Below are 27,919 nucleotides of genomic sequence, written 5' to 3' on the forward strand. Positions count from 1 at the left end.
GAGACATGGAAGCCCAGCATATCCAAATAAGGCAAACTGTTTAAAGCACATTTGGAATCTTACTTTATGCTTGCAAAATCTGCAGGTGCTGATGTGTAAACAAGCAGAGATTAGCATGGCATCTACCACTGCTTTGAAACATGTTTCAACTGATAATCCTTAAATAAATAATGATTTCTTTTATATACTTATATTCTGAGATGATCATATGTTTATTTATTATATATATCTGTGAATTATTCTATTACTTTGCAACAGGAGTTACCAGACAAAAACAGACTTTCCCAATGTCAGCTTGCTGTTAAATTCAGTCAAGTTGCTACTGGAAGATTCGTAACATTACTTGGCAACACTATTAGTGGCTGCAGAAATGGGTCTGGGCTTCTAATGATCTGATTTTGTCCATAACATTGTATTTATATCTCATTCCAGTGGACTGCAGAATAATGTAGGTAAATGTAAAGGTAGTTCCCTGTGCAAGCACCAAGTCATAATATTGACCCATGGGGGACGTTGCATCACAACATTTTCATGGCAGACTTTTTATGGGGTGGTTTGCCATTGCCTTCCCCAGTCATCTACACTTTACCCCCAGGAAACTGGGTACTCATTTTACCGACCTCGGAAGGATGGAAGGCTGAGTCAACCTTGAGCAGGCTATTTGAACCTGGCTTCCGCCAGGATCGAATCAGGTCATGAGCAGAGCTTGGGTTGCAGTATTGCAGCTTACCACTCTACACCACGTGGCTCTATGCCACGGGGCAGAATGATTCCCTAACAAAATACAGAATGGGAGAGAATAGTGTGAGTGGGGAATATTTACTTTTTGGATTTACTGCAGCATGTATGTACATAAAACAGAAATCAAGTAGTTACAATGAAAAATATTGCAGCAGTAATAGCTGATGTAATTATCATAGGAATGGAAAGTAAATGATACACTATATAGACAGGGATGCTACATACCATGACCTCCAAAGTCAGTGTTGTAGATGTAGTTCACAGATAACTCCAGAAGTGGTTAGGTGTGAACTACATCACAGAAGTGTCATAGTAGGTACAAATTGTTTACTTTGCCAAAACTTCTATACTTTTTTATAAATAAGAATCAAACATGCCACTAGTAAGAGGACAAGGAATTATGTGCATTTAAATAGGTTATAAAAAGAGCTTCCTCTGAAGTTTCATTCATGTCTACTTGGGTGGCTGAAATTATTCCAAGCCTGCCTGCGGCAAGTAGTTATCTAGTAGAAATACCACACCTGGCATTGTTATTTATAGTTGTGCGACTATCTGAACAACTTAAAGTGCTTCTTGCTTTTCTGCTTTTCCTATATAAAAAGGTGTTGGGTGTGAATTGTTGCCTACTTCTTGTACATATCTAATCATGGCTTATAACGCCCAAGTAAGGGTAATGTAACCAAAAAGTTGAACATAGGTACTGTACTAGAAAAACACGAACAAATAATGTATCTGGCTTAACTGAGAATCCCAGTGGCACGGATAGTTGCATATTGAAGGGGCTTGGTGGAGGGAGGAATGAGAACAAACATTCCTACATTTTTTAAATCTCTTAGAACAAGACAAGAGGAAGTCAAGGATTAGAAACCACCAAATAAGGGAGACACCAATGACAGGTCTTTGTTGGCAAAATAAATTGAAGTACAGCAATGGTAAATCATACCAATAGATGGTGCTCTGGTTACATCAATCTCTTCTATAGTGAGAGATTGGTTTTTAATTTTGTTTTTTTGTGGCTTTAGGAATTTGTGTCCTGCCCACAACAATCCTCTGGGCGTCTAGATTCAACCTGAACTGTGGCCCAGGAAATCCTTCAGCATAAATAACCTTGGAAGCTACCCTGACCATTTTTTGGAACATGTTCTCTCTCTCCATAAATCTGTAACTGTTGTTGTGCAATGTGAAAGCTGTACAGTTGTTTTCCCCTGATTAATTGCAGCAAAAAATAACTTGATGATCAATCCAAGTTCTGACATGTTTCAGCTTCACTTGAAACACTTGTAAGGAGAAGAGACCTTGGAGTTGCCTGAACAGCCTTGAGTCCTTAGTTGACAGCACTCACTATAGTTTTTATAATGTTTACTAGGTTGGATATACCAGAGATGCTTTGGCTCCCAGTCCTGGCTTGATGGAGAGTGACAAATTATCTGCAATTTAGCATCTTAGAATCAGCCAGTTATGAGAGAAAGAGTAACTAATGTGTCTGGGTCCCACCCCAATTCCCCTATAAGTCTATAAACATCCAACCAAAGTTTCTTCATGTAGGATTTTTTTTTATTTTCACATACTGTCTCTAGAGAGAACAGTTTGATACATTCTTTATATCTTTCACCAATCCGGAATGTGATAAAACAGAACAAACAAGAGAAGGAATAAGGCAATCAGACAAATACAAGGGGAAGGAAAGGCTGACATTCATCATTATAAAATAACAAAAAACAAGAAAACAAAAAGAGCATACCGGGAAGGGGGGGTATTTTAAATGCCCTTATGCAAAATATATATAATATATAAAAATATCTCTGTTATTTAACAACAAAAGAATACAAGATAAGGAAACAATTATTTAAATATGGGTAAATTTTTCTCATGCTGAAGCATCCACCCAGCCATTCATTCCTCCTCAACAGCACACACAAACCACACAGCACACACTGAGTCCATTGCACTTTGCCTGGCCAGGCCATTCAAGTATAAAGCAGTCCCTGCCCAGGGAGGGACTTGCAAGTAGCCAATTCCCTGCCGTGTGGGGGTGGGGCGGGGGACAAAGGGAGGCAGTCAGTGTGGAGTGGAGAAGAGCCAGTCACCACCACCTAAAGCCCTTTGGGAAAGGATGACATAGAGTGCTTGCAGGGTCCACCTTGGAGTGATCATTTCACAATCAGAGGGTCCCATCACATCACCACCCAGGATGGGAGGGTCCTCTTTCCTCCACGCATAGTCCAAGCCTCTTGTCCCTGTGGGTAGCCTCTGAAGAAGTCCCCATTTGGTATAATGGATATAATGTCACCTATGCCTGGGGAGAACGGGATTCAAATCCCCATCTGGCTTCATGGGGTGCCCTTGGGCCAGTCACCATCTGTCAGCCTAACCTACCTCACCTGGTCGTTGTGAGGATAAAAGGGGGGAAAGGTGAGCCAGGTACACTACCCTGAGCTTTTTGAAGGAAGGGCAGAATGAAAACCAAACAGACAAATGAGTAGATCCCGGGTTTGTTGCGGTGCCGGCTCTGGCAGCCACTGCAATGCAACGAGTCCTTGGGAAAGAGGCGTTGTGCGCGGCGGCCGGCGGCGGCGGCTAGGGCTGAGAGCGCACCGAAGAGGCCAGCCGGCGAGAGAGTATCCTCGAGCTGCTGCCGGCGCTGCTGCTCTTCAAGGCCGACAGAGTGTCCAAGAGCGAGCGCCGCCTGCGGCCGTAGCCGTGCGGGCTTATCTTCCTGGTGGGGGCGTTTGCGTCCTTTTCCTTGTTGTTTAGATGGTAGAGCTGGTCCGCCAGGTTCGCCACCGAGCACGTTCCCATTTTGCAGGAGACGCGCAACTGCGTGTGGAAGACGACGCTGGGGTCTTGGCGCTTCAGGCGGATGTGGCCGGCCTCGCGGCGGCTGAGGGGACGAAGAGAAGCAACAGGAGGCGCTGAGCGAGGGGGGAAACATGCGCTCGCGCCCCGGGGAGCAGGCAGACGGTGGAGCGCTGGGCAGGCACGGGGCCAAAGGACTGCCCCCAGAGGCGACAGCCAGCCGCTTGGGACGCACGTAGGCGTCTCGCCCGCCTTTGGGCGCCTCCGCGCATGAGACTCCCTTTCCTTTATTTCGAGCGGGCCTGGGAATTTGTGCCCCGGGGTGGGGAGACTCACCCCCTCAGCAACCCCGCCGCCCGCCAAAATCTCCGCCCAGCCGGTTCAACAAGCCAGTGCCTGGCCGCCTCCCCAAAGCCCCAAGAAGTAATTACCTGGGCTCGCCGGTCGCCTGCCGGACGTGGATGAGAGAAGGCACGTTCGCATCAGCCCTGGTGAGCGTCGCCTCCCGCCTGACTCGGCTCAGCGCCCATCTGGACCACCTGGAAGAGGCAGCCAAGCGAAAGCAACCGGTGAAAAGGGAGGTCGCCAGGCCCAAAGCGCTTGGTCGCTCCTGGCCTAAGAAGACTGCTCCACGGCGCTTTGCCCTTGAAGGGGCAGCGGCGCACCCCAAGCCTGTCCTCTCCCATTGACAGAATTCACACGTGCCGCTTTAAAGCGCTTGTCGGCCGTTGAGTGTGCGCGACTGGAAAACAACAGCGCAATTCTCCCTGCGCTTGCATCAGGTTGCGGAGCAAGAGCGATGGCCATGGGGGAAAGGAGTTTTGCAAAGGCATTCCCACCTCCTTACCCTACGCGTTACGGCTTCTGTTGCTTGCTACCCTTAACTTCCCTGTGGCCACACTGCCTCTCTTCGCCCCTGTGCGCCCCACCCCGCTCCTGTGCCGGCACCGAAGAAGCCACTTACTTTCTCTTGAAGTCTGATGCAATGTCCAGCTTGGCAGCCTCCACCCCAAAGAAGGAGACGGAGCCCAGGTAGAGCAGGGCGAGGGAAACAAGTTTCATCCTGGCCAAGGAGAGAAAGGAAGAGGTGAGCCTTGCCGTGACCCTCTTCTGGCGCTCAAGCCAACTGGCGACAGTCTTCTTCTCCCACCCCCGCTGAAACGAGGACTTTGTGAGCCCAGTATTTGCTCAGTAATTCATCAGGAGAGGATCGATATGGGAACCTCCAACGTCTACATTTGTCAAGCCACATTTCGATTTGTTTAGAGGGGTGAAGGTTAAACTTCCCACCATCACTGCAATGCCCTCTCATCCCAAATAGCTTCATTCTCATGCCTTTCAATAGAAGCAAACAGCTTCGCATGGTTGTGAAGTTTCCCTAGTATTTTTCATTCACACAAACAAACCCACTAACCGCTTTCCCGCTGGACGCAGCCCCAAAAGACAGGTTCGGAAGCTGCAGGCTGAAAGTGGGCTTGGATCTCTAGGTATAAAAAGCTGCCACGAACTCCACACAAAGTCTGGCACCAGCGTTACAAGCCCTATCCACTCAGCTCTGCAATCCCGCACCTCACATTCTTCCACCCAAGAAAAAACGCCTACCTGATAACGATATTAATCCACTGAATAGGAAGGGAAATCCCCCAATAAAGCTAATCCTCAGAATGTTTGAATAGCTCAGAGCCTTTAGAGGCTGCTCAGCTCTGAGACTGCCTTGCTTGTGCTGCCACTGAAATAACTACTGACTGTCCGGCGCGCCACCTTGCCCTTTTATAGAGTAGCGCTCGGCGGCGGGAGGGGGAAGGGGCGTGACTAGGAGTGACTGAGCGTGCAGTCATTCTGCCCAGGCCCCCTCGGGTGCATTTTTAAGGTTTACTCGCACAAGACTAAGAACTTGCAGGGGACGAGTATAAAAAACCCTTAGCGAATCTTGGTTAACGCTACTTGGTGTGTTGTTCATTGCAAGCGGAGCTTTAGGTGGAGAACCTTCTGAGTCATAGTGCAAGAGTCATTCCACTTTGCATAGATTCCCAGCTAGTTTTTCTGGGTCAAAACTATAGCTAAATGCATATGTCCAGAGGATGCGATCCATTTTTGCCTAATTTCAGTCGCATAACTGCCACAGCTTTTGTATGATTCCGTATGTGCCCATTGTTTGTACCAATTCCCCCCAAATAAGAGGAGTTCAGCTGAACTGGACTAAATGCCAGTCTGGTCCAGCATTCTAGTTTAACCAGTGACCAGTCAGATACTGCTATGAAGTTCAGGGATAAGGCACAAAGACCCGCTCTCGTTCTTTGTACCCAGCGTCTGGTATTCAGAGAGATACCGCCTCAACACGGATTGTTCTGTTTAACTATCATAGCAGATAATAGCCAGTGACAAACTTTTGTCTAGCATTGATAGATATACTTCCCTGTTGATGGAATAGTTCTGTTTTGCTTATTCTTTCCCGATAGGAACTGTAAATTAAAACCCAGGTTACCAAAATATTGGAAGAAATTCAAATACAACACGCCTAAATAATGTATATTTGAAAGCCAGGTTGTTAGACAAACAATTGCACATCATTACCAAAGCAGCACTGTTAATGGATCTGCTAAATTTAATCTGTGTTCACTTCTAGCGTTTCGCTTGAGGTGTGGGATTCTCTTACTATCCTTCTTTGATTTTAAGCTATAAAAGTTGAAAGAAATTTCTGAAGAGTCCGGCCAAAAAATTAAATTCGAAGGAAAAGGGGAGATTGACTGGGATAATTGTTAAGGTTTACCAGTTAAAACAGGTTGACTATTTCTTACAATGATACAGGGGGAAGGAGTAAGCATCTGTCAGTTTGCCAGCATGGCATACCCGCGGTACAGGTCTGATCGCTTAGCTGTGCAGGATCTTTACCCACTCGACTACGCACCTCCTCATTGGCCCGTTGGGAGCTTTCCTTCTACCACAAGCGCACGCTCAGTCTCACACGTAGCCTGCCTGCTGATTTCTCCCAGCCGCTGGACCAGACTGAACCATTCGCGCGCTGAGCACTTGGAAGGCCCTGTAAATGTGAGAGACTCACTCATGCGGGGTGAGGGATTCCTGTGCGTGCCTTTACCGCCAAGGAGGCAACGGACTAGATTTTAAAAATCCCCGGACATTCTACTGAAACTAAATGCCGAGAAAACCTTTCTCGTGAGTTAAAAATATATGCAAACTAGTTGTTTCTTGGTAACCGTGGAGCGCCGCACGCACGTCTAAGAGGTGTGCGGATGGAGGTGAGCGAGACTTCCCTTTGATTGCCACATGACTCACTCAGCCTTGCAAAGGGATTCCTCCCATGCCAGCAGCGTTCAGGCAGCGTCTCCTGCATTTGCACGTAGAAAGCCTGCAAAGGAATGGAAGGCGCGAACGACTCTGTTGCCTTCCACGCTCTCAACTGCTTCTTTTCTCATTTTCCTTTGCTCTTGTGACCCACGAGCGGACAAGTCTGCCGTTAGTCTCCGAGTCAGGAACCAGAATTTCTTGGGAGTTTTGCCTCTTGGCTATTCTACTTACTAAGGATAACTATAGATTTTATATGCAGCCAGCTGCAAACCTACCCTCAAGCTGCGACTGGAGACTTCACATAAGAAATAAAGGAGCGAGGATAGTGCCTTTATTGAAAAGTAGATACGATCTGGGTAAACTATGCCCAGGTAAACTACACCAGACAGCATGATCCAGTCAAAGTTAAGTAATTAAAACATCCATTAATTTCTGCTGGAAGATTAAGCAGGTGCTTCAGATCTCTCCTATTTAAATCTATGGGAAGTTGGCTGGATCATGTTCCAACATTCTTTCAGAGCTTGTGAAGGAATGTTGTCCCAAGAATTTATTTTCCCTACAATTCCTCCCCACACTCACACACTAGAAAGGGAGGAGAGATTGATGATGACAGGTAGGCTACTCTTCAAACTGTTTTGTGATGATAGGAATAACCCACAGGTTCCCTTCCCATGTTTTTATCTGTGTTTGCTTATATATTTATTTAAACATACATACATGTAAATAAAGAAACATTATCTTGAAAAAAATTACCACAGTCAGAACAGTTGTTTAGATGTATTGTGTGAGACAAGTGCTGCAACTAGATATTTATCTTTGTACAAATTTTAAAAGTTATAGCATGATATTCCAGTATACTTATGCGTACAAAGTTGCCTAATTTATTATTATACCATTTATATTCCGCCTTTCTCACAGAGACTCAAGGTGAATTACATAGTGTGAGATTAGTACAATCGGTAGCAGGACAAGAACAGGTATTTCCATACAGTGCCAAGAACATTTCCATAAACAATGTCATAGGGTAAATGAATACAAGTTTACTAAAACATAGCATTAGCAAGGATCCAATATGGGGGTTGAAGAATTGCTGAAACAGAACATAATCAATTCTAGTACTGACATTAAAGAACATGAAGCACAGGTGGTATATAGGAATACATATTTAAAGCAGCAGATAATATGTCAGGCAACATAATGGTGAAGTCTATGGTTCCTTATTCTGTCATCCTATTAGCTCATCTAGCCTGGTATTGCCTACTGTGGCTGGTGTCTCTCTGCATGGTTTCTGGCAAAGGTCTTTCACAACTATCCAACCCAGTGTCTCTTTCAAGGGAAATTCTGTTATGGAGACCTGACACTATACAAAGAAGCTGCTGTACCACGGAGATATGAACCTTCTCCAGCCTTTGTAATTTGTTCTTGTTGAATACATTTTGGCAATCTGATATCTTTTATATACCAAAGTAAGGTAATTAATCTTTCTGTTAGCTAATTTTCAGTTTGGCCTAATGATTCATAATGTGCCTTCTCTGTTTTGGGACCAACAAATGTATAGTGAAAACTATACATACGTATCTCTGTCCTCTACCCACCTTATGTCCTATACATTAGGTGTAGGTGTTTCCATGAAAAAGGTAGATAATGCCATGACACGTTATTATAAATAGAAATATAAGACCTCTCAGAAGTAAATGAGTGCATCCTGGGCATTTGATTAAAATTTTATCAAAAAGTGACAAGCAATGCTGAATATTCTTTTTGAGTGACCATGTAATGTTTAGTCAAAACTCTAATACCATGGAAAGTTTCAACTTACAGTAAGAAAAACATGTTTCTGTAAATTCAGGAAAGTACCTATAATCTTGGGTGCCAAAAGGGAAATTACAGTATTTGTGATGTTCCAAGAAACAGTTCTGGGAGGGAGTATTTTAGATGGACTAAAGATATGTAATAAATCACTCACAGATACTATTTTCAATACATTGACAGTGCCAATCCTTAAATGTTTGCAGATTACACTATTTTTTCAGTACTGATTAGAATACATTCAGTTGGGTATGGAACTAGAATTTAGTGCATAATAATATACGCAAGTAATATTCTTTGAGTTTGTGACTAAAGTAAATTGTTAAAACAGTTTCAACATGCTCATTTCAGAAGGGATGCAAAATAGTATTAATAACAACAACTTGTTTGTTTTATGTGATTAAACACATATATGTACTTTTTGAAAATTATTTCACTTATGAAATATTATTTTAATACATAGCCCAGATCATGTTACTCTGCATTCCAGTCCCATAGGGCTTTAGTTTGGGCACAAGCAATGCTATAACTTGTGGAGTTTCCCTTGCAGAAAGAGCTGGCCTCAGCAAGCACAGATATGGTGGCCCTGAATGGTTATTTTACTTTGCTTGGTATTCAATGAGCCAAGAAGGATGTAACTGTGTTTAGGAGTACACTAACATAGTTAATATGTTTATGAAATGTTGAACTTAAAAACAGCAGTGTGCATAATTACTTTTCTTTAGACGTTTCCTAGAAGCTGCAAAATTGATAATGGGTAAAATTCCCTAGACAATAGCAGCCTTTCTTTATATCATACTGAACTCCACCCAGCAGCTGAAGTCCTGAACATCACTACAGAAGGTCTGATATGCTCATATATTTATGTGGCTTTTTACTGTGGCTTTAGAAAGACAGTAAACACTTTCTTTTTCTGCAAAGCACTTGGGTTAATTTCAGGCTCAACTGCTGGGGAAATTGACTTGGATTTTGATGGTGCCTGATGTTTTTACTGCTTGTTTGGGTATATGCTCTGCATTGACTTTGATTGTTGACTTACTGGTTATATCTATTTGTATTTTTATTTCTGGATTTTAGCTGTTGGGGGTCACTTTAATCTCATAATGGCTAATATAAATATATTAAATTAATAAATAAATTAGAAACTCTGGTGCATTAACATAAAGTTTATAAAGCTGTGCTAGAAATTTGAATGCGTCATACATTTGTATAAATGTGTCATTTGAAAAAATTACTGCTGGTCTCTGAATGCCAAGTGAAAGGTTCACATCTAAGTTGCAGATGTGTTTAATCTTTTCCTCTGACATTTTTTCTTCTGACAGGTATGGAAACTAGTCAAAGGGTCAAAATTGCTGATCTTGCTGACCAAAATTCCAAAAAAGCTGACAAAAAACTGACAAATTGGTGAAAAATTACTGAACAATTTTATTTCAGCCTGTCGATAAATTAGTGGTTTAAAAGTAAAACTGGGACTTCATTAAAAATTATTATTATCTGGCCTCCACCATTCCCATAGCCAGCCATTGCACACCTTTTTATTGAAAAAAATATTTTAATGAAGATAGGACAATGGTTTATTATTGTAAAAAATATTACTTTTAAAAATAATTGCATACTGCAGATAATAAAACAGCAAAACATTAAAACAAAACGTAATTACCATAAGGTAAGATTTGTCTTTGCTTTTACTTTATCTTTGTTTTTGTGCTGGAAAAAGAAGTTATTAATGAACTCTTTCGTTTCTCAACAGTTTTCTGCATTGCATCTGCAAGCTTTTTTTTCTTGTCCTCTTCTTCCATTGCTTTCTTCACTCCTTCTAGCATGAGCTGTGCCATGTTGAATCCCACCATATCCTTTTTCTCAGCAGCCTCCTTTACACATTGGTTGCATCTCTTAGCAACGTTTGAGCAATCATCTTCTTCTCATTCTGATCTTCTCAGCTGTTTCAGTTCTGCTTCCTTCTCTTGTATACTACCCTTTTCACTTTCTATCTTCTGAAACCTTTCTAACTCCTCTGCCTTTTCACTTCCTTTCTTTTTCTTTTTGCTCCTTCTCTTTAATGGCATGCTGTTCATCACAATATTGCTTGTAATGAACATGAACTGTTCTTGCCATCTGTAAAAGCTCCCGTGTGATATTAACATGGTGTACCTTGTTTTCATATACATGCTATAAAGTTTCTTTGACCATCAGGTGGGCATTCAAAGTTCTTTTTGACATGCTGGCTTTTTCATCAGTCAAAACGCGTCCAGATTTTGAAAACCCTCTTTCTATGTGATAATGCTGCTTTCACCACCTTAGTAACCAGTGGATATTTTGGATCTCCAGATGGTTTTGTCTTTTCAAAGAACTGATTCCAGTATGTAACTGTGCATCAAGTTTCACTGGCAGTTTCATCTTCAAGCTTAAGAAGTTTCCATTCATCCACAATCAAATCCAGTGGAATATCCATTGGGAGCACTGCTACTACTTTCATTATATCCTTAAGGGTTCCTTCCTTGACTCGCTGTGCTGGAGTTAAACATTGCAGATTTCTGAGGATGGGCTTGTCCAAAGATGACTGAAGTATAAAGTGTTTTCAGGCTGCTATGAAATGTTTTTTTGCTCCTGTTAAAAAGAGTAGCTGTTCCTTTTCAGAAAGTTTTTTCAGTTCATCACGGATTCCACTGTCACTGATTACTTCTCTCACAGGGATGTAGTGCTCCTCACTGAAGGCTTCAAGAGACAATGGTGCTGAACTCTTACAAACATGATTCATTATTGTTCTTGTGAGCTTTTTTTACTTCATTGTGCATCACATGAACCAAAGGCTCTTCTTTCTGGAACACTCCAGTGAACTTTGTAAATAAGTGGGCACTCGTGCAACAGAACATCACCTCTGCTTTCATGGTCTCATGTTTTAAGAGGTTAATTATGTTTCTATACTTTGTGGAAGATCACTTTTATTCTTGGGAACAAAGTCCTTAAAGTACTTTGTAACTGCTGGCCGCTGTTCAATCAGTCTTGCGGCAACACTCTCTAGTAATAACCATCTAGAAGAAACATGTTTCAAGAAACCATGATTTGGGATACCGAGATCTCTTTGAATTTTTGTGAAATCCTCCCATTGTGATGGCCACCCATCAAAAAATCATGAAGAAGGAAAATTAAATGTGATGCATTGTCTCCAAGTTCTGCCATGCCCCTATGGAACACATTATGGACTATATGAATGTTACAAGTGCCAATATCAAACATAGGCTGTCTCTTTGTCAAACTAAGATAATTATTCATGAGTTTAGTGACAGCCTTGTTGGCATTTGACCCATCATTACTTAGCATTAACAGTTTTGACTAAGGAAATTGTGCCAAAGCCAAAGCTTCATCCAGTTTACTGTAAATATCTTTGGCTGTTGCCGAACCCATAAAAAAAAGTCTGGAGGTGCCTGGTGACAATCATGTTTTTGTTGGTGACCAGCATCTAACAGCTACCTGCAATTCTTTGTAAGATGCTGCATTTGTGATTTCATCATAGCACAAGGTGTAACATGCACCATTAAAGTCCTTCAGCAACTGTTTTCTGAAGCATGGGGCCAGCACATCTGTTGTTAGATCCCATGCCTTTGTCCTTGAGAGGGAAAATCTTGGGGTGCTGCATTTGGAAACATAAACTAGAAATCTTCCCTGATATGATCACAAGACGGCTAAAAAGCAAAGTCAGCTGAAATTATTTTCATTACCCAGATAAGTTCTGCTCTGATACTGTAAAGTAGAATAGTTCCTTTGCAATCTGTAGCCACAGTTTGGCTACCAGAACTAATTTTCTCCAATGTACCAGGACGAACCACGGACAGAGGTAGCTGAGATGAAGCCAGTTGATTCCTGCACTCATTCTTATATTTACAAGATGTGGCATGCCATTCAACTGCTTCAAACCCCCATTTGACACTAAATCCTTTTTAATACATACAATACAAAACATTTCTTCTTTGCTTTTTCCCCATCCCCATTCAGATATAATGTATCGATTTTTGTCTTTTTACTCAACCACTCAGATTTAAAAGAGCACTTTCCCATTGTTTCTAAGTCTCGCCCACAAATAAGCAAAATAAAATCATGTTCACATGTGCTTCAATATAATAGACAAGTTGTAGACTCAAATTGTGAACCCGAAACAAAAAAGAAAAATCAAGATTAGTGCACTGAAAACAAAGGTGATGTGATAACATAACATGGTGAATAACATAGTAGGAAATAGAGAAGAAAACATTGCCCTCAGATATTAATATTTGAATTTTTGAGCAATTAGGAAAGCCAATGCTCAGGAAACACTTTCATCATTGGACCACTTTGTCAGTACAATAATGACTAGTAGGACTGCCAGCCTCAAGGTGGTAGCTGGCGATCTCCCAGAATTACAACTGGTCTCCAGGCAACAAAGACCAGTTCCCCTGGAGAAAATGGCTGCTCTGAAGGGTGAACTCTATGGCATTTCCCAACCTGGACCTGGCAACCCTAATGACTAGGTGTCACCACTGCTGGTGCCAGGGAAACTTTCTATAGGCTGCCACCACTCTGGTACAGATTTCCTCGGAAGGGCCCAGAGCACCCAACCAACCCCTTCTGTCTACTTTTCCCCAGTAGGTTTGATTTATTATGTGACCAAATGAGGCATGAGGACCCAGGAAGAATAATAAAGACATTTATTTAAAAGGTTTATTAATAACTGGTGTTCAAACTTTGTAGATTAAAGAGAATAGTAAAGGTTGGTAAATAAACAAACTAACACACCCTAATGTTAGGGTTGCCAGGTCGCTCAAGTCTCCCAATGGGAGACTGGGACTCTGTATCCTACCTCCTTGGTCCTCTTCCTGTTGTGAAAGTGTGCGCGCAAAGCGCGCGTGCTCCAGGTGTGCATGATGATGTCACTTCTGGGAGTGATGTCATCACGCAGGGTCAAAGGTGCCCATGTGACAATGTTGCACGCGTCAGGGAGGGTGGAGAGAGCGGGCAGCTCTCTCTCGCTACCCCCACTGCCGCCGTGGCGCCCTTGTCCCTGCTGGTGCAGGCAGCACAGGGGCAGCGGCAGCCGCGGTGATAGAGAGAGCTACAGTGGCCATGGCCTGCTCTCTCTCGCTGCAGCCACCACCGTCCCTGTGCAGTCGGCGCCAGCAAGGACAAGGGGTGCAGTGGTGGCGGCGGGAGAGAGAGGGCCATGGCTACTGCAGTTCTCTCTCTCACCGCCACCGCCACTTCCCTTGTCCCTGCCGGAGCTGGCTGCACAGGGGCGGCCGTGGCTGCAGTGAGAGAGCAGCCCGCAGTGGCCACAGCAGCAGTGGTGAGAGCAGCACACTCTTGCAACTGCCGCCTGTTTTCTCTCTGCTGCTGCCACCCACTCTCGCGGTGTGGGAGCACGCCCCTCACCCAGGGGCATGCCACGCCACCCGGGGAGGGGGCACCCCAGGGAGCACACCCCCACTGGCCAGGTAAGTGGGCGCGGGGTGGGGCGATCGGATAGGAACCCTACCTAACGTGTCTAACTATACTGTTCTTAACTGTCTCCTGGCGACTGACTTCCAACTGTCTCACCCCTTCTGGATGAAGGAACACTCTGTCTGCAGCAGCTTCTCCTCAGCTCTGCTCCCTAGGAGTGAATCCCCTCCCACTGTGGTGAGGCTTTTTGTCCCTTCTCTCAGGCAGAATTCTCCTACTTTCCTATTGGTGTAAATTTTCCCTTCAAATCCCCCTCTACCCAATCACACAAACCAAAGGGAACCTGGAAAATGTAGGTCCTGTAGTCACTTTAGTGCAGACTTCCCTAGAGCCACTAGGCCTCACCAGGCCCAGGCTCATTACACTAGGTTAGGAAAAATGAGAAATAGAATGTCTTACCTTGAGTTGAACTGAAAAAAATCTTTTTCACTCAGAAGTCATCATGTTTCCCCCAAAATGCAGTAAAGAAAACGTCCTCCCCATTTGCATTCACAAAAACCAAAGAAATGTTGACTTTGCAGACCATTTTTTTAAAAAAAACTAACAAATTGCTGACCAAGATGAAAAATCTGACTTTTGCTGATTTTGCTGACCATTTTTCACCTCTGTTCTGATCATTGCTCCTATCACCTTTGTTCCCGCCTCCACTGGTCTCCCTGTTGTTCAAAAAGTAAAAAGCTTTTTAGAGAAAAAACACTTCAATGGAAAGGGTTAAGAAACCCCTTCGCTATGCTGTGGACTTCAGCATATGTTCAAGTAAAGAACTGGGGATTAGGAACCAACTTCAACCTCAAATAAACCTCAGTTTGTTTTCCCCATTACCAGCAATAAAACTTTTTCCCAACTGCCATTTGTCCTGTGTCTGCAGTCATTCTGGTCTCTATCACTGGCCAGAAGACTAGAGCTGCTGAGTAATTGTGCCACCTTCAACTTAACAAGAAAACCAGTGAGGAAAGATCAACCTTGCCTTGACTTAATGTAAATACCTGCTAACCGAACACTTTGTTCTATATTTGTCCAGCTCACAGTTCTTGTAATGGACAGGAGAAGATTCCACCCTCTTTCCTCTCCATTCAGAGTGGACCAATCAGATTTGGAAAACTGAATAGAATACTGAAGCAAGGAAAAAACTTGAGGAGTTAAAGAGTCAATAACCAATGGACAAAAAGAGGAGTTGGGATTTGGAGGAAGGATTAGAGGTATCTCCAACAGAGGGTCCAGTAGAGACTACAGGGTATGATTTTTGAAAAGCATGGTTTGGATAAAAACCTTGATAAGCCTTGATAAAAAGAGTGAATTATTAAAACTGTCTAGTTATTGTCTTTAGGTTTGAAACATTGATAAAACAAACATTGTAGCCATCAAGCATCACACACTGCCCAGCTCTGGCAACTGTGTCAGCTATCAAACTAGAGCAGAAAGGCATTAGCAGATCAAAACTAAATGAGTTTTGTTAAATGTGACTCTTGTGTTACCAACCCACTCACTAACTGGTGTAGTGGTTAAGAGCGCGGGACTCTAATCTGGAGAGCCGGGTTTGATTCCCCACTCCTCCACTTGAAGCCAGCTGGGTGACTTGGGTTAGTCACAGCTTTCTGGAGTTCTCTCAGCTGCACCCACCTCACAGGGTGTTTGTTGTGGGGATAATAATAGCATACTTTGTAAACCACTCTGAGTGGGCATTAAGTTGTCCTAAGGGTGGTATATAAATCGAATGTTGTTGTTGTTGTTATATAACCCAATGCACACTCTGTAGGATCCAGAGAAAAGGGGTCTTGATTTATAGGTGATGTGCTCTCTGTTACAGGATTAAGAAATCCTGTGGGCATAAAAGAAGATACACTAAATAAGAGAGACTTACTTTACCTCACACACCTAAAGTGTGAGGTAGACAGTGAACCTGGTATAACAGAATAAAAGCAGAACGTGGGCTGTGAGGCGGTTCACAGTTCTCCAGCCTTAGGGACTTGTTATTGGCAAAATGGCATAAAATAAGATAACAAGAGGAAGAGCTGGATCAGTGATTATAACAGTCTTCCTCTACCTTTTACTTTGTTCCCTTCCTTTGGGTATCTTATCCTTTAACTGGAAGCCTGAGGACGGCACTGTGCCTTATTTTCACAAGTACAGTGACTGCCTTTAATGAGTTTTAAATTTTTATTATTGGTAGCTTGTTTGGGAGATAATTTTTGTCTGAAAAGCAGAATAAAAATAAATAAAACATGTAGCTCATCCTTAATCACATCTATCATGAGCTGATTATTGGGCTGCTGAGATGGTGAAGCACACTGCTTACACAGAATATTATATGAGAAACAATGAACTGTAGTGGTTGGAGTGTCACTCTAGGATGTGGGTGGTAGTCCAGGTTCAAATCCCCACTCTGCCATTAAACTCACTGGATGACAGTCATTCTCCTGTCAACTCAAACCTACCTCACAGGGTTGTTGTGAGGATATAATGGAGGAGGAGAGAACTATGTACAAGCATGTTGAACTCCTTGGAGGAAGGGAAGGAATAAAAAAATGTACTAATTAAATTATACACAGCTGCAGGTAAACAAGAGTCAGTCACACAGATTCTTCAAATTGATTGAGGCCTAATTTAAAGGGAAACAATGATTTATCCTCGGGAAGATTTAATCAAGGCCAGACCATCTGCATGAGGAGTTGAAATTAACAGTTCCAATACAACACCAACAACTCCCAAGCCTTTGCCCATAATTATTAGCTTCTGCATGAAAGGATAAAAACCATACCAGAAGCCACCTAATTATGCCCAAGTTCAAGCTTCAAGCCACACAGTTCTGTCTCTTAAAGCCTAACTTAGACATGGGCGCGAACCGAAAATATTTAACGAACCAGCGGTTCGTGGTTCGGTGCTGATGACAATTCCGAGATTGCGAACCACAACGAATATTTCCTGTTGCTGAACTGGTTCGCAATTCGCGGTTTGTTGGGCGCGGAATGGCCCACGGGGCACTTACAGAGCCCATATTCCCGGGGAGTCTTTTGCAGGCTCTCCTAAAGCCATCACCCAAGTTCAGACAAGACTGCAAAAGGGATCTTGGAGTTATACCCTCTCCAATCCAAGGCCCCCAGGAAACTCCCACTCGATACAATTGGAGCCACCGGTTGACGTTGGCCCAGTGTACAAAAGGTGGGTGGTGACGGCGGCCGCTGGGTCTGGCGGGCATGGGGAGGCAGCGAAGAGCCACCTCCCCTCAGGGGGCGGGGGTCTGGCCGCTCGCCAGCAGCACCCCCCATGTGCCCACCTGCCAGGCCAAAAAGGAGCGTGCTGGTATTCCCAGCGCAGGCCGGAAAGTGTGAACTGGGGGCGGCCGCTGGGCCAGGCAGGCACAGGGAGGAGGTGGCGAGCCACCTCCCCTCAGGGGGTGGGGGTTCTGGCTGCTTGCCGGCGGCCCCCCCATCTGCCCGCCCAGGGCAAAGAAGAGCACGCTCATATTCGCGGCAACAGCAGGAATGTGGGTGACGACAGCGGCCGCTGGGCCTGGCGGGCACGGGGAGGCGGCGATGAGCCCCCTCCCCTCAGGGGACGGGGGGTCTGGCCGCTCACTGGCAGCACCCCCCATCTGCCTGCCCGCCAAGCCAAAGAAGCATGTGCTTGTATTCCCTGCGACGGCAGGAATGTAGGTGATGATGGCAGACGCCAGGCCAGGCGGGCACGGGGAGCTGGTGATGACCCGCCTCCCCTCAGGGAGAGGGGGGTCTGGCCACTTGCTGGCAGCACCCCCCATGTGCCCACCCGCCAAGCCAAAAAGGAGTGCGCTGGTATTCCCGGCGCAGGTCGGAAGTTGTGTACTGGGGGTGGCTGCTGGGCCTGGTGGGCACAGGGAGGTGGCGACAAGCCGCCTCCCTTCAGGGGGTGTGGGGTCTGGCCACTCGCCGGTGGCACCCCATGTGCCCGCACGCCAGGCCAAAAAGGAGCACGCTTGTATTCCCAGCACAGGCCGGAAGGTGTGAACTGGGGGCGGCCGCCGGGCCTGGCAGGCACAGGGAGGTGGCGATGAGCCACCTCCCTTCAGGGGGCAGGGCATCTGGCCACTTGCCGGCGGCACCCCCCATGTGCCTGCCCACCAGGCCAAAAAGGAGTGCACTGGTATTCCTGGAGTGGGTGGTAGAGGACCTGTCATCATGAGGAGGGGAGGGGGAAGATCCCTCTGCCACCGTGGGTCCTCACCCGAGGGTCTCTCTGAGGAACAGTGTGGTGGCGGCAGCCAATAGTACACACCTTTCTGCCTTGCTGGAAAGGATGAGAGGGAGAGGATCTGTCATGTGGGGGGTAAGTGGGAAGATCCCCCCCCCCAACCTCCAGGCCAAAGAGGAGCGCGCTGGTATTCCCGGCGTGGAGGGGCTGGGAATCTCGATTTGTCTCTACATACAGTTCTCCAACCATATACCATTCTCTAACTGTTAACAGTCATTCTGTAGTGTTTGTGCATACATTCTAGTGTCTTTTTCATTATACTGATACATTCTGGACTGTTTGTCTCTTTCTCTGTTTTTGATTTTCAATCCTTTTCTCCATGGATGTGGCGTGTTCTGTTCGATTCTATATCTCCTTGATGCATTCGCATTCTATTTCTACTTCTAGAACGGTTGATATCTGTGTGCCCCTTTCTATCTGTTTCTCTGTTTCTCCCTCTCACTGTCTATTTGCAGCTTTCTATCTCTCTCTGTCTCTTCCTATGTGATTCCACCACTATTTTTCTGAATCTATCTCTTTCTACGTATATATCTGTCCTTTATTATTTCTTTCCATCTCTAGCTGCCTTTTTTCTTTCAATAACTATGTTGTTTTCTATCTTCCTTTCTCTATCATCATCCATCTGTAAGCTTGTGTGTCCATCTTTTTCCAATGGTTTTGTTTTTGTTTTTCAATACATCTTTCTGTCTCTCTGTCTTGTTCTGTCTGACATGAGAAGGGGGAGGGGGAAGATCCCCCAGCAGCCGTGGTGCATCCTCACGCGAGGGTCCCACTGAGGAGTAATACGGTGGCAGCCAACAGTACCCACCTTCCTGCCTTAATGGAAAGGATGGGAGTTGCGGGACACATTCCCACCCAGCTGAAAGGGGTCCCATTAGTCCCGTTGACAGGGGAGCAGCCACGTTGTCAACTGACTGTATCCCTATTACAACCGAGCTGTGTAACCAAGGAGGGAGCAGTAACAGGATAGTCTCTCGTGAAGCAGGGGCTGACCTGATCCACCATCCTGCCTTTGCAGAAAGTAGAGGATGGGCAGGACAGGAAACATTGTTTGGACGGGTCAAAGTGGTTCCTGAGAGGGGGAGACGGAAACGTGACAGCAGCAGCAGCAGCTGACATCGGCCACATTCCTGCCTTTGTTGGAAGGACATGAGTCAAACAAACCATTCCCCCCTGCTCAGAGGGCTCTGCGTTTGCGATGGATGGGGGCACCATGCAGATGAACTATATGTGCAACAGTTCCTGAGCTGCTGTACAAGTGCCCAAAGGAGGCTGCCATCAGCAGCATCACCCACCTTCCTGCCTTGCTGGAAAGGATGGGAGGGAGAGGACCTGTCATGTGGGGGGTAAGTGGGAAGATCCCCCCACAACTGCCAGTCCAAAGAGGAGCGCACTGGTATTCCCGGCGTAGGAGGGAGAGGACGTGTCATTCAGACCAGGGGCCTGATCCCCCAGCCACCGCGGGTCCTCACCCGAGGGTCCCACTGAGGAACAGTGCAGCGGCAGCTGCCTCCTGAGCCATCAGCCTCGAGGTTGTAAGTGGCGCTGTCCCAGACCCTGAAGGGGCAAACTCTGCCAGCATGGCCTGCCGGAGCACTCTACTCTCACCAGCATCACCCTCAGGGCACAGTGATCCTCCCACTGACCCCTGCTCAGAAGAGCTGGTGGCCCCCTTTCTCCTCCCAATGGATGTTTCACTGGGTGAGGAGGGAGACAGGCTCAGGTGGTGCCTATTCAGGTGCCGAGTCAGGGCCGTCAAAGACAGGTGCTTCGGGTTTTTGCCCCTGCGCACCAGGACATCACAGGCACAGCACTGCACCACACGGGGGTCATCAGGAAGGGCCCAAAAGTGCCCCCATACAGAGGCATTGTAACTTCGACCGCTAACTGCCCCAGGGGAAGGAGGATGAACGGTTACAGGCTGCGCTGAGGGGCTAGACACAGACGACGGGGTGAGGGGTAGACTGCAGGAGGGGACACCACCGAGAGTTTGGGATGGGGATGGGAGGGATCGTTCATAACACACATACCATTCCTCCAGGGATCCATCGCCCACCCACCCCTCCTCAAAATGTTGAGATTCTCTCCCCCCTGCACAAAGACCTCTTGGGCCTCCACTGCCCACATAGGTGAATTGGGGGAGCGGGAGGACTCCCTGCAGTCCCGAGCCACACCCAAAACTGCTTTCCACAACTGGACCAGGAGAACTGCCATTGCACTTCACCCCACAACAACCCTTGGCAGCCAACACAAGAGGAAGACTCATTGTGCCACCAAACTAGAATTGAGGACAGGAAAGGAGATGAATCTGTGTGCCCTCAGCTGAGGTGCCCACTGAGCTTGGCCCCAGGGCCTGGCAGCAGCCCTGGCACCAGAGGGAGGGAGTAACTAGAGCCCCAGCCCACCACTCCCACAGATCTGAACAGATCAGGCACTAATAACACTGGGTGAGCCCTCAGCTGAGGTGCCCACTGAGCTTGGCCCCAGGGCCTGGTAGCAGCCCTGTCACCAGAGGGAGGGAAGGACTAGAGCCCTAGCCCACCACTCCCACAGATCTGAACAGATCAGGCACTAATAACACTGTGTGAGCCCTCAGCTGAGGTGCCCACTGAGCTTGGCCCCAGGGCCTGGCAGCAGCACTGGAACCTGAGGCTGGGGCTACAACCATAGCCCAGCACACCAGGATGCCTGGGCAGAACAGGCACAGAGACTAAGAATAATAATAGTAATAATCATAATTAAAATGATTAGGATTGTGATAATAATATGAATCATTTGGTGAGCCCTCAGCCCAGGTGCCCACCGAGCTTGGCCCCAGGGCCTGGCAGCAGCCCTGGCATCAGAGGGAGGGAGGGACTAGAGCCCTAGCCCACCACTCCCACAGACCTGAACAGATCAGGCAGTGATTAATAATAATCAATGTGAGCCCTCAGCCGAGGTACCCACTGAGCTTGGCCCCAGGGCCTGGCAGCAGCCCTGGCACCAGAGGGAGGGAGGGACTAGAGCCCTAGCCCACCACTCCCACAGACCTGAACAGATCAGGCACTTATGTTAGCCCTCAGCTGAGGTGCCCACTGAGCTTGGTCCCAGGGCCTGGCAGCAGCCCTGGCACCAGAGGGACCCGATCAGGCACTGATCAATAATCAATGTGAGCCCTCAGCTGAGGTGCCCACTGAGCTTGGCCCGAGATCCAGGCAGCAGCCCTGGAACCAGAGGAGATAGATCCCTATCCCCCAAATCCAAGCTGAATTAGTTTCTCTCCCCAAAGGCTAGCAAGTGGCAAGCAAGAGCTCAGTCCCACTCCACTGCTTGCTGAAAGTGAAACCCAGCCTGGGAGCCCACAGCTATTTATAAGCACAGGTCCCATTGACCAATGCAGGAGGTCTGTGTTTGGCCGTCAGAGCTGCCTATCAGGGCTTGCAGGGATGAGATTGGAGTGCCCGTGGCTACAGGACACCCCCTTCCCCCTCCCTCCCCTGGGTGTCTTCTTCCAATGTGCAACCACTTTGCAGCTCCGTGGTTGGAAGGAAGACCTGCTGATCAAGGTAAGCTGGGCTTCCATTCGGGTTTCCAGGGCGACAGAAGGAGCGCAGACAGAGTTCAGGCATTCCCCCAGCAACGTTGCCAGGGGAATTGATTGCTGGCGCCTGAGTATCTGGCTTCCTGAACCGCGGCCGAATGCACCGAACCAGGCTTTTACCGGCCGTGGCCGATAACGAACCTCCGGATCGCGATCGCGCAATCGCCATTTTCGTGGGTTTTTGAAGTTCGAAATGTGGTTCATGCCCATCTCTAGCCTAACTGCTCATAATTGGGGATGGTGCTTAGGTAAACAGGATGGCTTTAAAGGATACCCTCCCTTCCCTACTAACTGTAAATGGAGTAGTGTCTGCTCTCTCTAATAGCTCTCCCAGGTCCTGCAGAACCTGACTCTGTTCTTCTTCTATATACCTGCAGTAATGGTTTTGGTGTTTTTAAAATAACCTTTGCCTCTGGACCTTCAACTCAGCTCCTCCATACATTACCTTAAACTTATACCTCAGGAGAGCTCAGGTCACAACCAATACTTTTTATTTCCACTGACACAGGTGTTCTCTACTTTTACCTCAAAAACACAGTAGTCTTTTACCTCAAAAACACAGTTTGATTTAGTCAGAATAACCTGTTTCTGAGATACACAAAGGCTGACTGAAAAGTGCTCCCTCAGCACTGACTAAAAACTGCAGTTCACTCCTCCCACTAGGGTACACCTGCTAGTCAATTACAACAAACTCCATTCACCCATCCAGCCCCCCTCCTTTTTTTCTTCAGAGGCCTGCCTTTAAACTAGGGTTGCCAGCCTCCAGGTGGTATACACAGAAGAGAGTATCACGGAATTAAGGTGGGGGGGGGCGGGAAACCAAGCTGTGAAAACTAATTAAACCACATGTCAAAATGTTGTACCAAATGAATTATTCAATACAGATCTTTTTTTTAAGTAAACATTTTATTTAAAAAGAAAAGATATAACAGTAGAAAGTGCATAGAAACTTATACAAGCACTACATTTGAATTTAATTTAAGCTAATAGATATATTCAGAAATATTTAACAGCACAACGAAATTATGTAATAGCTCTCATCCTCTCTCCTTAGTTGCTTATACCTAAACTTTAATGCTAATCATTTTTAATCAGTCATTTCTCCTGTGATTTATCTTTGTAATATAATTACCTTAATTTATCTTAGTTTTAACCTAAGTAATCAAAGAAATCTTTCCATTTCCCCCATTTAGCCATTGATGCATATTCGTACATCTTGTCTATCCACTCCGGCATGTCAGGACACAAATCTGTTTTCCATTTCCTTGCATATAGTACTCTTGCAGCTGTCACCATGTATTGGAAAAGGTCTACCTGTTCTTTTGTAACATTATTCAGTAAAATGTTTACTAGCATATTTTTGGGGTTTAGCTCAAACCTGAGCTTGAGAATCTTCTGCATCTCTTCATGTATCTTTATCCAATATCTTTGTGCTTTCTTACATGTCCACCACATATGATAAAGTTTTGCATTCAAGCATTGACTTTTCCAACACTGTCCACTATAGTTCTCACTAATTCTCGCAATGTCTTTGGTGGTAGTATACCATCTAAAGAACATTTTGTACCAGTTCTTTCTTAACAACTGACAATCTGTAAATTTAATATCTTTAGTTCATAGATCTTCCCATTGATTCATGGGGATGGCTTCTCTGAATTTTTTCATCCATTTCACCATACAGTTTTTAACTAGTTCCATTTCTGTGTGGTATTGCAGTAAAATTTTATAAATTTTCCCTAATAAATGCTTCAGGTCACCACTTATTAATTATTCAAATTCTGTTTTTTCTCTTAAACTTGAACTTAAACTGCTGCCTTCTTTGAGAATTTGTTCTTTGAACCTAGAATACTGTTTGGTGATACACCAACCATGGAATATTTTCCCCTTGAGCTTGAATTTCTTGCCAAGTTTTCACATTTCCTTGCTTGTCTAGCATAGATTCATAACTGATCTATTTCTGCTGGTGGTGTCACAGTGAGCGTTTATTGGCAACATCAGTGGCGGGATTGGTAGGCTCAATCTATTTCTGCATTGAAAACATATTTTAAATAGACCCTCTCTTAATATATGGACCCCGTCCTGATTTTGAATGGATTTTAGTGATAAGCCATAAATAATTATGAATGCACTCTTTAGCATCAGTTGTCTCCAATTTGATATGTCTTCTACTTGGATTTATAATCCAATTGGTTATCCAAATCAGTGCCAGTTTAGTATTCATTACTGCCAATCTTACTCATTTTTGTCATCCTGTAATACTTTAAATCTTATTCTTGTTTTCTTCCCTTTCCAAATGAAGCAATTTATTACTTTCTGCCACTTGTTTAAAATCTTTTGTTCTATATGAACTGGGACCATTTGAAACAGGAAATTCAATTTTGGTAGTATATTCATTTTAACAGCAGAAATTCTTCCTATCCATGAAATATTCAATTTTCCCCATCTTCACAGATCTTCAGTAATGTTTGTCCACACTTTTTGATAATTATCCTTATATAGGTTCTCATTTTGTGCTGATTCTTAGGTATTTTATAGGCTTCGTAGTGATAGCACTGTCCGTTATTTTTCAATCTCTTCTCGTTCCTCTGTCGTTTTTCGAAAGTAGCATTGTCTTAGTTTTATTTTTGTTCAACTTATATCCGGAGTACTGTCCAAAGTTTGATATTTGTTTCATTACATAAGTCAAAGAGTTATTTGGATTTGTTACTGATATAACCACATTGTCCGCATAGCTTTTCATTTTATATATCTCTATATCCTCCTTTATTCCATTGATTCTACTGTCTTGCCTGATTCTCACCACCAAAATTTCCAAGGCAATAATGAACAGTAATGTAGATGTTGGGCACCCCTATTGTATTCCTTTTGTTATTTCAATTTTCTCCATAAATAAACCATTAACTAGGATTGCAGTTTGTTGGTTGGTGTAGATACTTTGGATCCAATTCAAGAACTCATGGGCCACAATTCATTCTTTGCAGTGCTTTCATAAGAAATTTCAAAGACACATTGACAAATGCTTTTTCAGCATCTAGAAACATAAGTGCAGTTTTTCGCCCTTCCTTCTTGAATATTCAATTCAATTGAGCAGATATCTGATGTTGTCTTTCATGTATCTTTTTGGGACAAAGCCTATTTGATCTTCATGAATTACTTCTGAGATGCTTCATCTTAATCATTATTGTTGTAAATATTTTATAATCCACATTCAGTAAAGAGCTGGGTCTGTATGATTGTGGTATTAATGGATCATTCCCCTCTTTATGTATTAAAATTATATTTGCCTCTTGCCACGCCCATGGTAGGATCTTCCTGGCTTGTATGTCCTTCATCAGGGGTATAACTAATATATCTTCAAAACATTTTTAATAGGCAGCTGTCAACCCATGCGAACTTGGAGCCTTCGTTGCCTTTAGTTTTTTGATGGCAAAGTTAATCTCTTGTACTGATATTGCTTAATTTAGAATATTTCTATGCTCGGTCATAAACTCTTTTATTGGTGTCTCTAGCAGATATTTCTCCATCTGTTCTTCTTTTGTGACTCCTTGTTTGTAGAGGTTGGAAAAGAAAGTTCTAATTTGGTCTTTCATTTCTCTCTCTTTATATGGTACTTGATTATCACTCCATTCCCGGTATCCTTCTTTTCTCTCGCTCTTTCCTCAAACAGTATGCCAAATATCTTCCAGGTTTGTTTGAGATGCCTTTGTTTTACATATTTCAATTTTGTATGAATTTCTTCTACCTCTAATAAATCCAATTGGTTCTTTACATGCTTGATTTCTTTCCATATATCTTTATCCCTTGTTATTTTGTGTTCTTGTTCCAGGTTCTTTTATTTTTGGATTAGATTATCCATAACTCCCAATTTTTCTTTTTGGACACTATTGCTAACAAAGTCCCTCTTATGTAGGCTTTACTGGCTTCCCAGATTGTTATTGGATTAACATCTATTATAGTATTTATCCTGAAATAGTCAACCAATTCTTTCCTACATTTTTGTAATACAGCCTCCTGTAGCAATAGAGTGCCATTTAATCTCCATCTTCTTTCTTTCTTGCATCCACTTTGACGAATTACCTCTATTGGGTTATGGTCTGCTAGAGTCCTTGGGAGAATTTCTGCTTTGTCCACTTTTGTCAATAAGCTTTTGGATATCCAACACACATCTATTCTGGAATACGTTTGATGCCTGTCTGAGAAAAATATGCAGTCTCTTTCTTCTGTGTGCAACCATCTCCAAAAATAGAAAAGAGTCCAGTAGTACCTTTAAGACACCTTTAACTGTGATTCTCGAAAGCTTATGCTACAGTAAAGTTGGTTAGTCTTAAAGGTGCTATTGGACTCTTTGCTATTGTTGCTACAGACTAACACGGCTAACTCCTCTGGATCTATATGGCCATGGAAAGCAACCATCTCCAAACATCCTCCAATTCCAAAGTAGACATATAATTGGGTACACACTTTGGGAGATTTTCTCCCAACCTTGTAGATCTCTTTTCAGATCCAGGATACCATTCATATCTCCAAAAATCAAAATCTTTCCCTCTTGAAAACACTTGGAAATCTCTCTCATAAAACTTCTTTTTGCTTTGTTTGGTTAATATATTGATGTCAATGTCCATACTTGTCCATCAAAGAGTCTTATTTTTAAAATCAGGTATCTTCCCTCCTCATCTTTTAATTCTTAAAGGATCTCCAGGTTCTGTTTATTGATTTATATTGCCACACCTTTTTTCTTCACTTGCAATAATGATGCATAATCCTTGCCCAATTTTTTACAGTTTAGTAAATGTTCTTGGTCTTTTTTTAATATGGGTTTCCTGAATATATACTATGTCTGCTTTTAATTTCCTCAAGTTGATTGAAACTTCTTGATCTTTTAGAGGGAGAGTTTAGTACATTCACATTTTTCTGCTTTCGCTTACTAATTGGTCCTTCTTTCTCTCTAGTTGATGGATTGATGTCTTCTGAGCTTGATGCTTGATCACTGCTGTCTGATTCTAAATCTTGTAGACATGCCTCCACTTCTGTAACTGATGTTACTATTTTCTTACCTTGACTCAAGAATATTTCTGATCCACAAGAGATTTTCCAGTGATATCTTATTTCTTTCTGCTGCAGAACTCTCATCAGGCTCCCAAAATAATTTCATTTCTTTATTGTGTTTGGTGGTGAGACTTGGACTATTTGCATTTCTTTTCCTTCTGCTTTCAGCAGTTCCTGTGTTGTAGAAGAATGGTGTCCTTTGTTTTCTTGTGTAAAAAGGTGGCCAATATATCTCTTGGCACCTTTTGCCGAGTTGCGTATTCAGAATTAATCCTAAAAATTTGTTCAGTTTCTGGGAAGTCACCTTGAACTTTCAAATAGTTCTGAATTAACAATTGGAATTTGTTCTCTAAGTCCTGGTCCTTCAACATTTCCGAAATTCCATGAAATCTTAAATTTTTGTTCCTGAGTTTAATTTCTAAAGTCTCTGTTCTTTGATCTGCATCTGTCAGGGAATTTTGGTGCTATTGCAATGCTTCAATTTGTTCTTGTGCCTCTTTCAATTCTTTCTGTTGATCTTTAATTTCTTGAATACTTGGCTCATTTTCCTCAATTTTTTAAGTTATTTCTTGCAATTCAGTTGAAACTTCAGTCCTTAAATTTTGTATGTCCTTCTTGATTTCTGAGAATGTTTCTTATGTCTTCTGTTTTCTGTAACTGTGTTAAGATACTCCTGGTCTCAAGCTGCACCTCTCTGACAGCATCCTTGGTCTTCTGTACTAGTTCCATGGATAGGGTCTGAAATTGCTGTGAGATTGATAAGACTTTTTCCTCTATTCGTTCTATTTCATCTTCAGTGCAGAGTTCCAAGTTTACCTTTTCTCATACCTTTTGCCATTCTCTTAAGTTTTGCCAGCCTCCTTCATCTTCTGACAGCCACTATCTTTCCATACAGCAATAAACTCCAAACAATATATCTCTGCAATCCCACCAACCACCAAT

General features: G+C 44.1%; 1 protein-coding gene across 1 annotated transcript; it reads right to left on the reverse strand.

The window, feature by feature from the left end:
* Positions 1-2,279: 2,279 nt before the first annotated feature.
* ADM (adrenomedullin) lies at positions 2,280-5,257 on the reverse strand. Its single transcript, XM_054971973.1, has 4 exons — positions 5,140-5,257; positions 4,502-4,600; positions 3,969-4,076; positions 2,280-3,622 (listed from the first exon to the last, which is right to left on the reverse strand). The coding sequence occupies exons 2-4, from the start codon at positions 4,597-4,599 to the stop codon at positions 3,319-3,321; spliced, it is 510 nt and encodes a 169-aa protein (XP_054827948.1). The 5' UTR covers position 4,600; positions 5,140-5,257; the 3' UTR covers positions 2,280-3,318.
* Between the last annotated feature and the right edge of the window lie 22,662 nt (positions 5,258-27,919).

The sequence above is a fragment of the Eublepharis macularius genome, chromosome 2 (genome assembly GCF_028583425.1).
Source record: "Eublepharis macularius isolate TG4126 chromosome 2, MPM_Emac_v1.0, whole genome shotgun sequence".
NCBI lineage: Eukaryota > Metazoa > Chordata > Lepidosauria > Squamata > Eublepharidae > Eublepharis > Eublepharis macularius.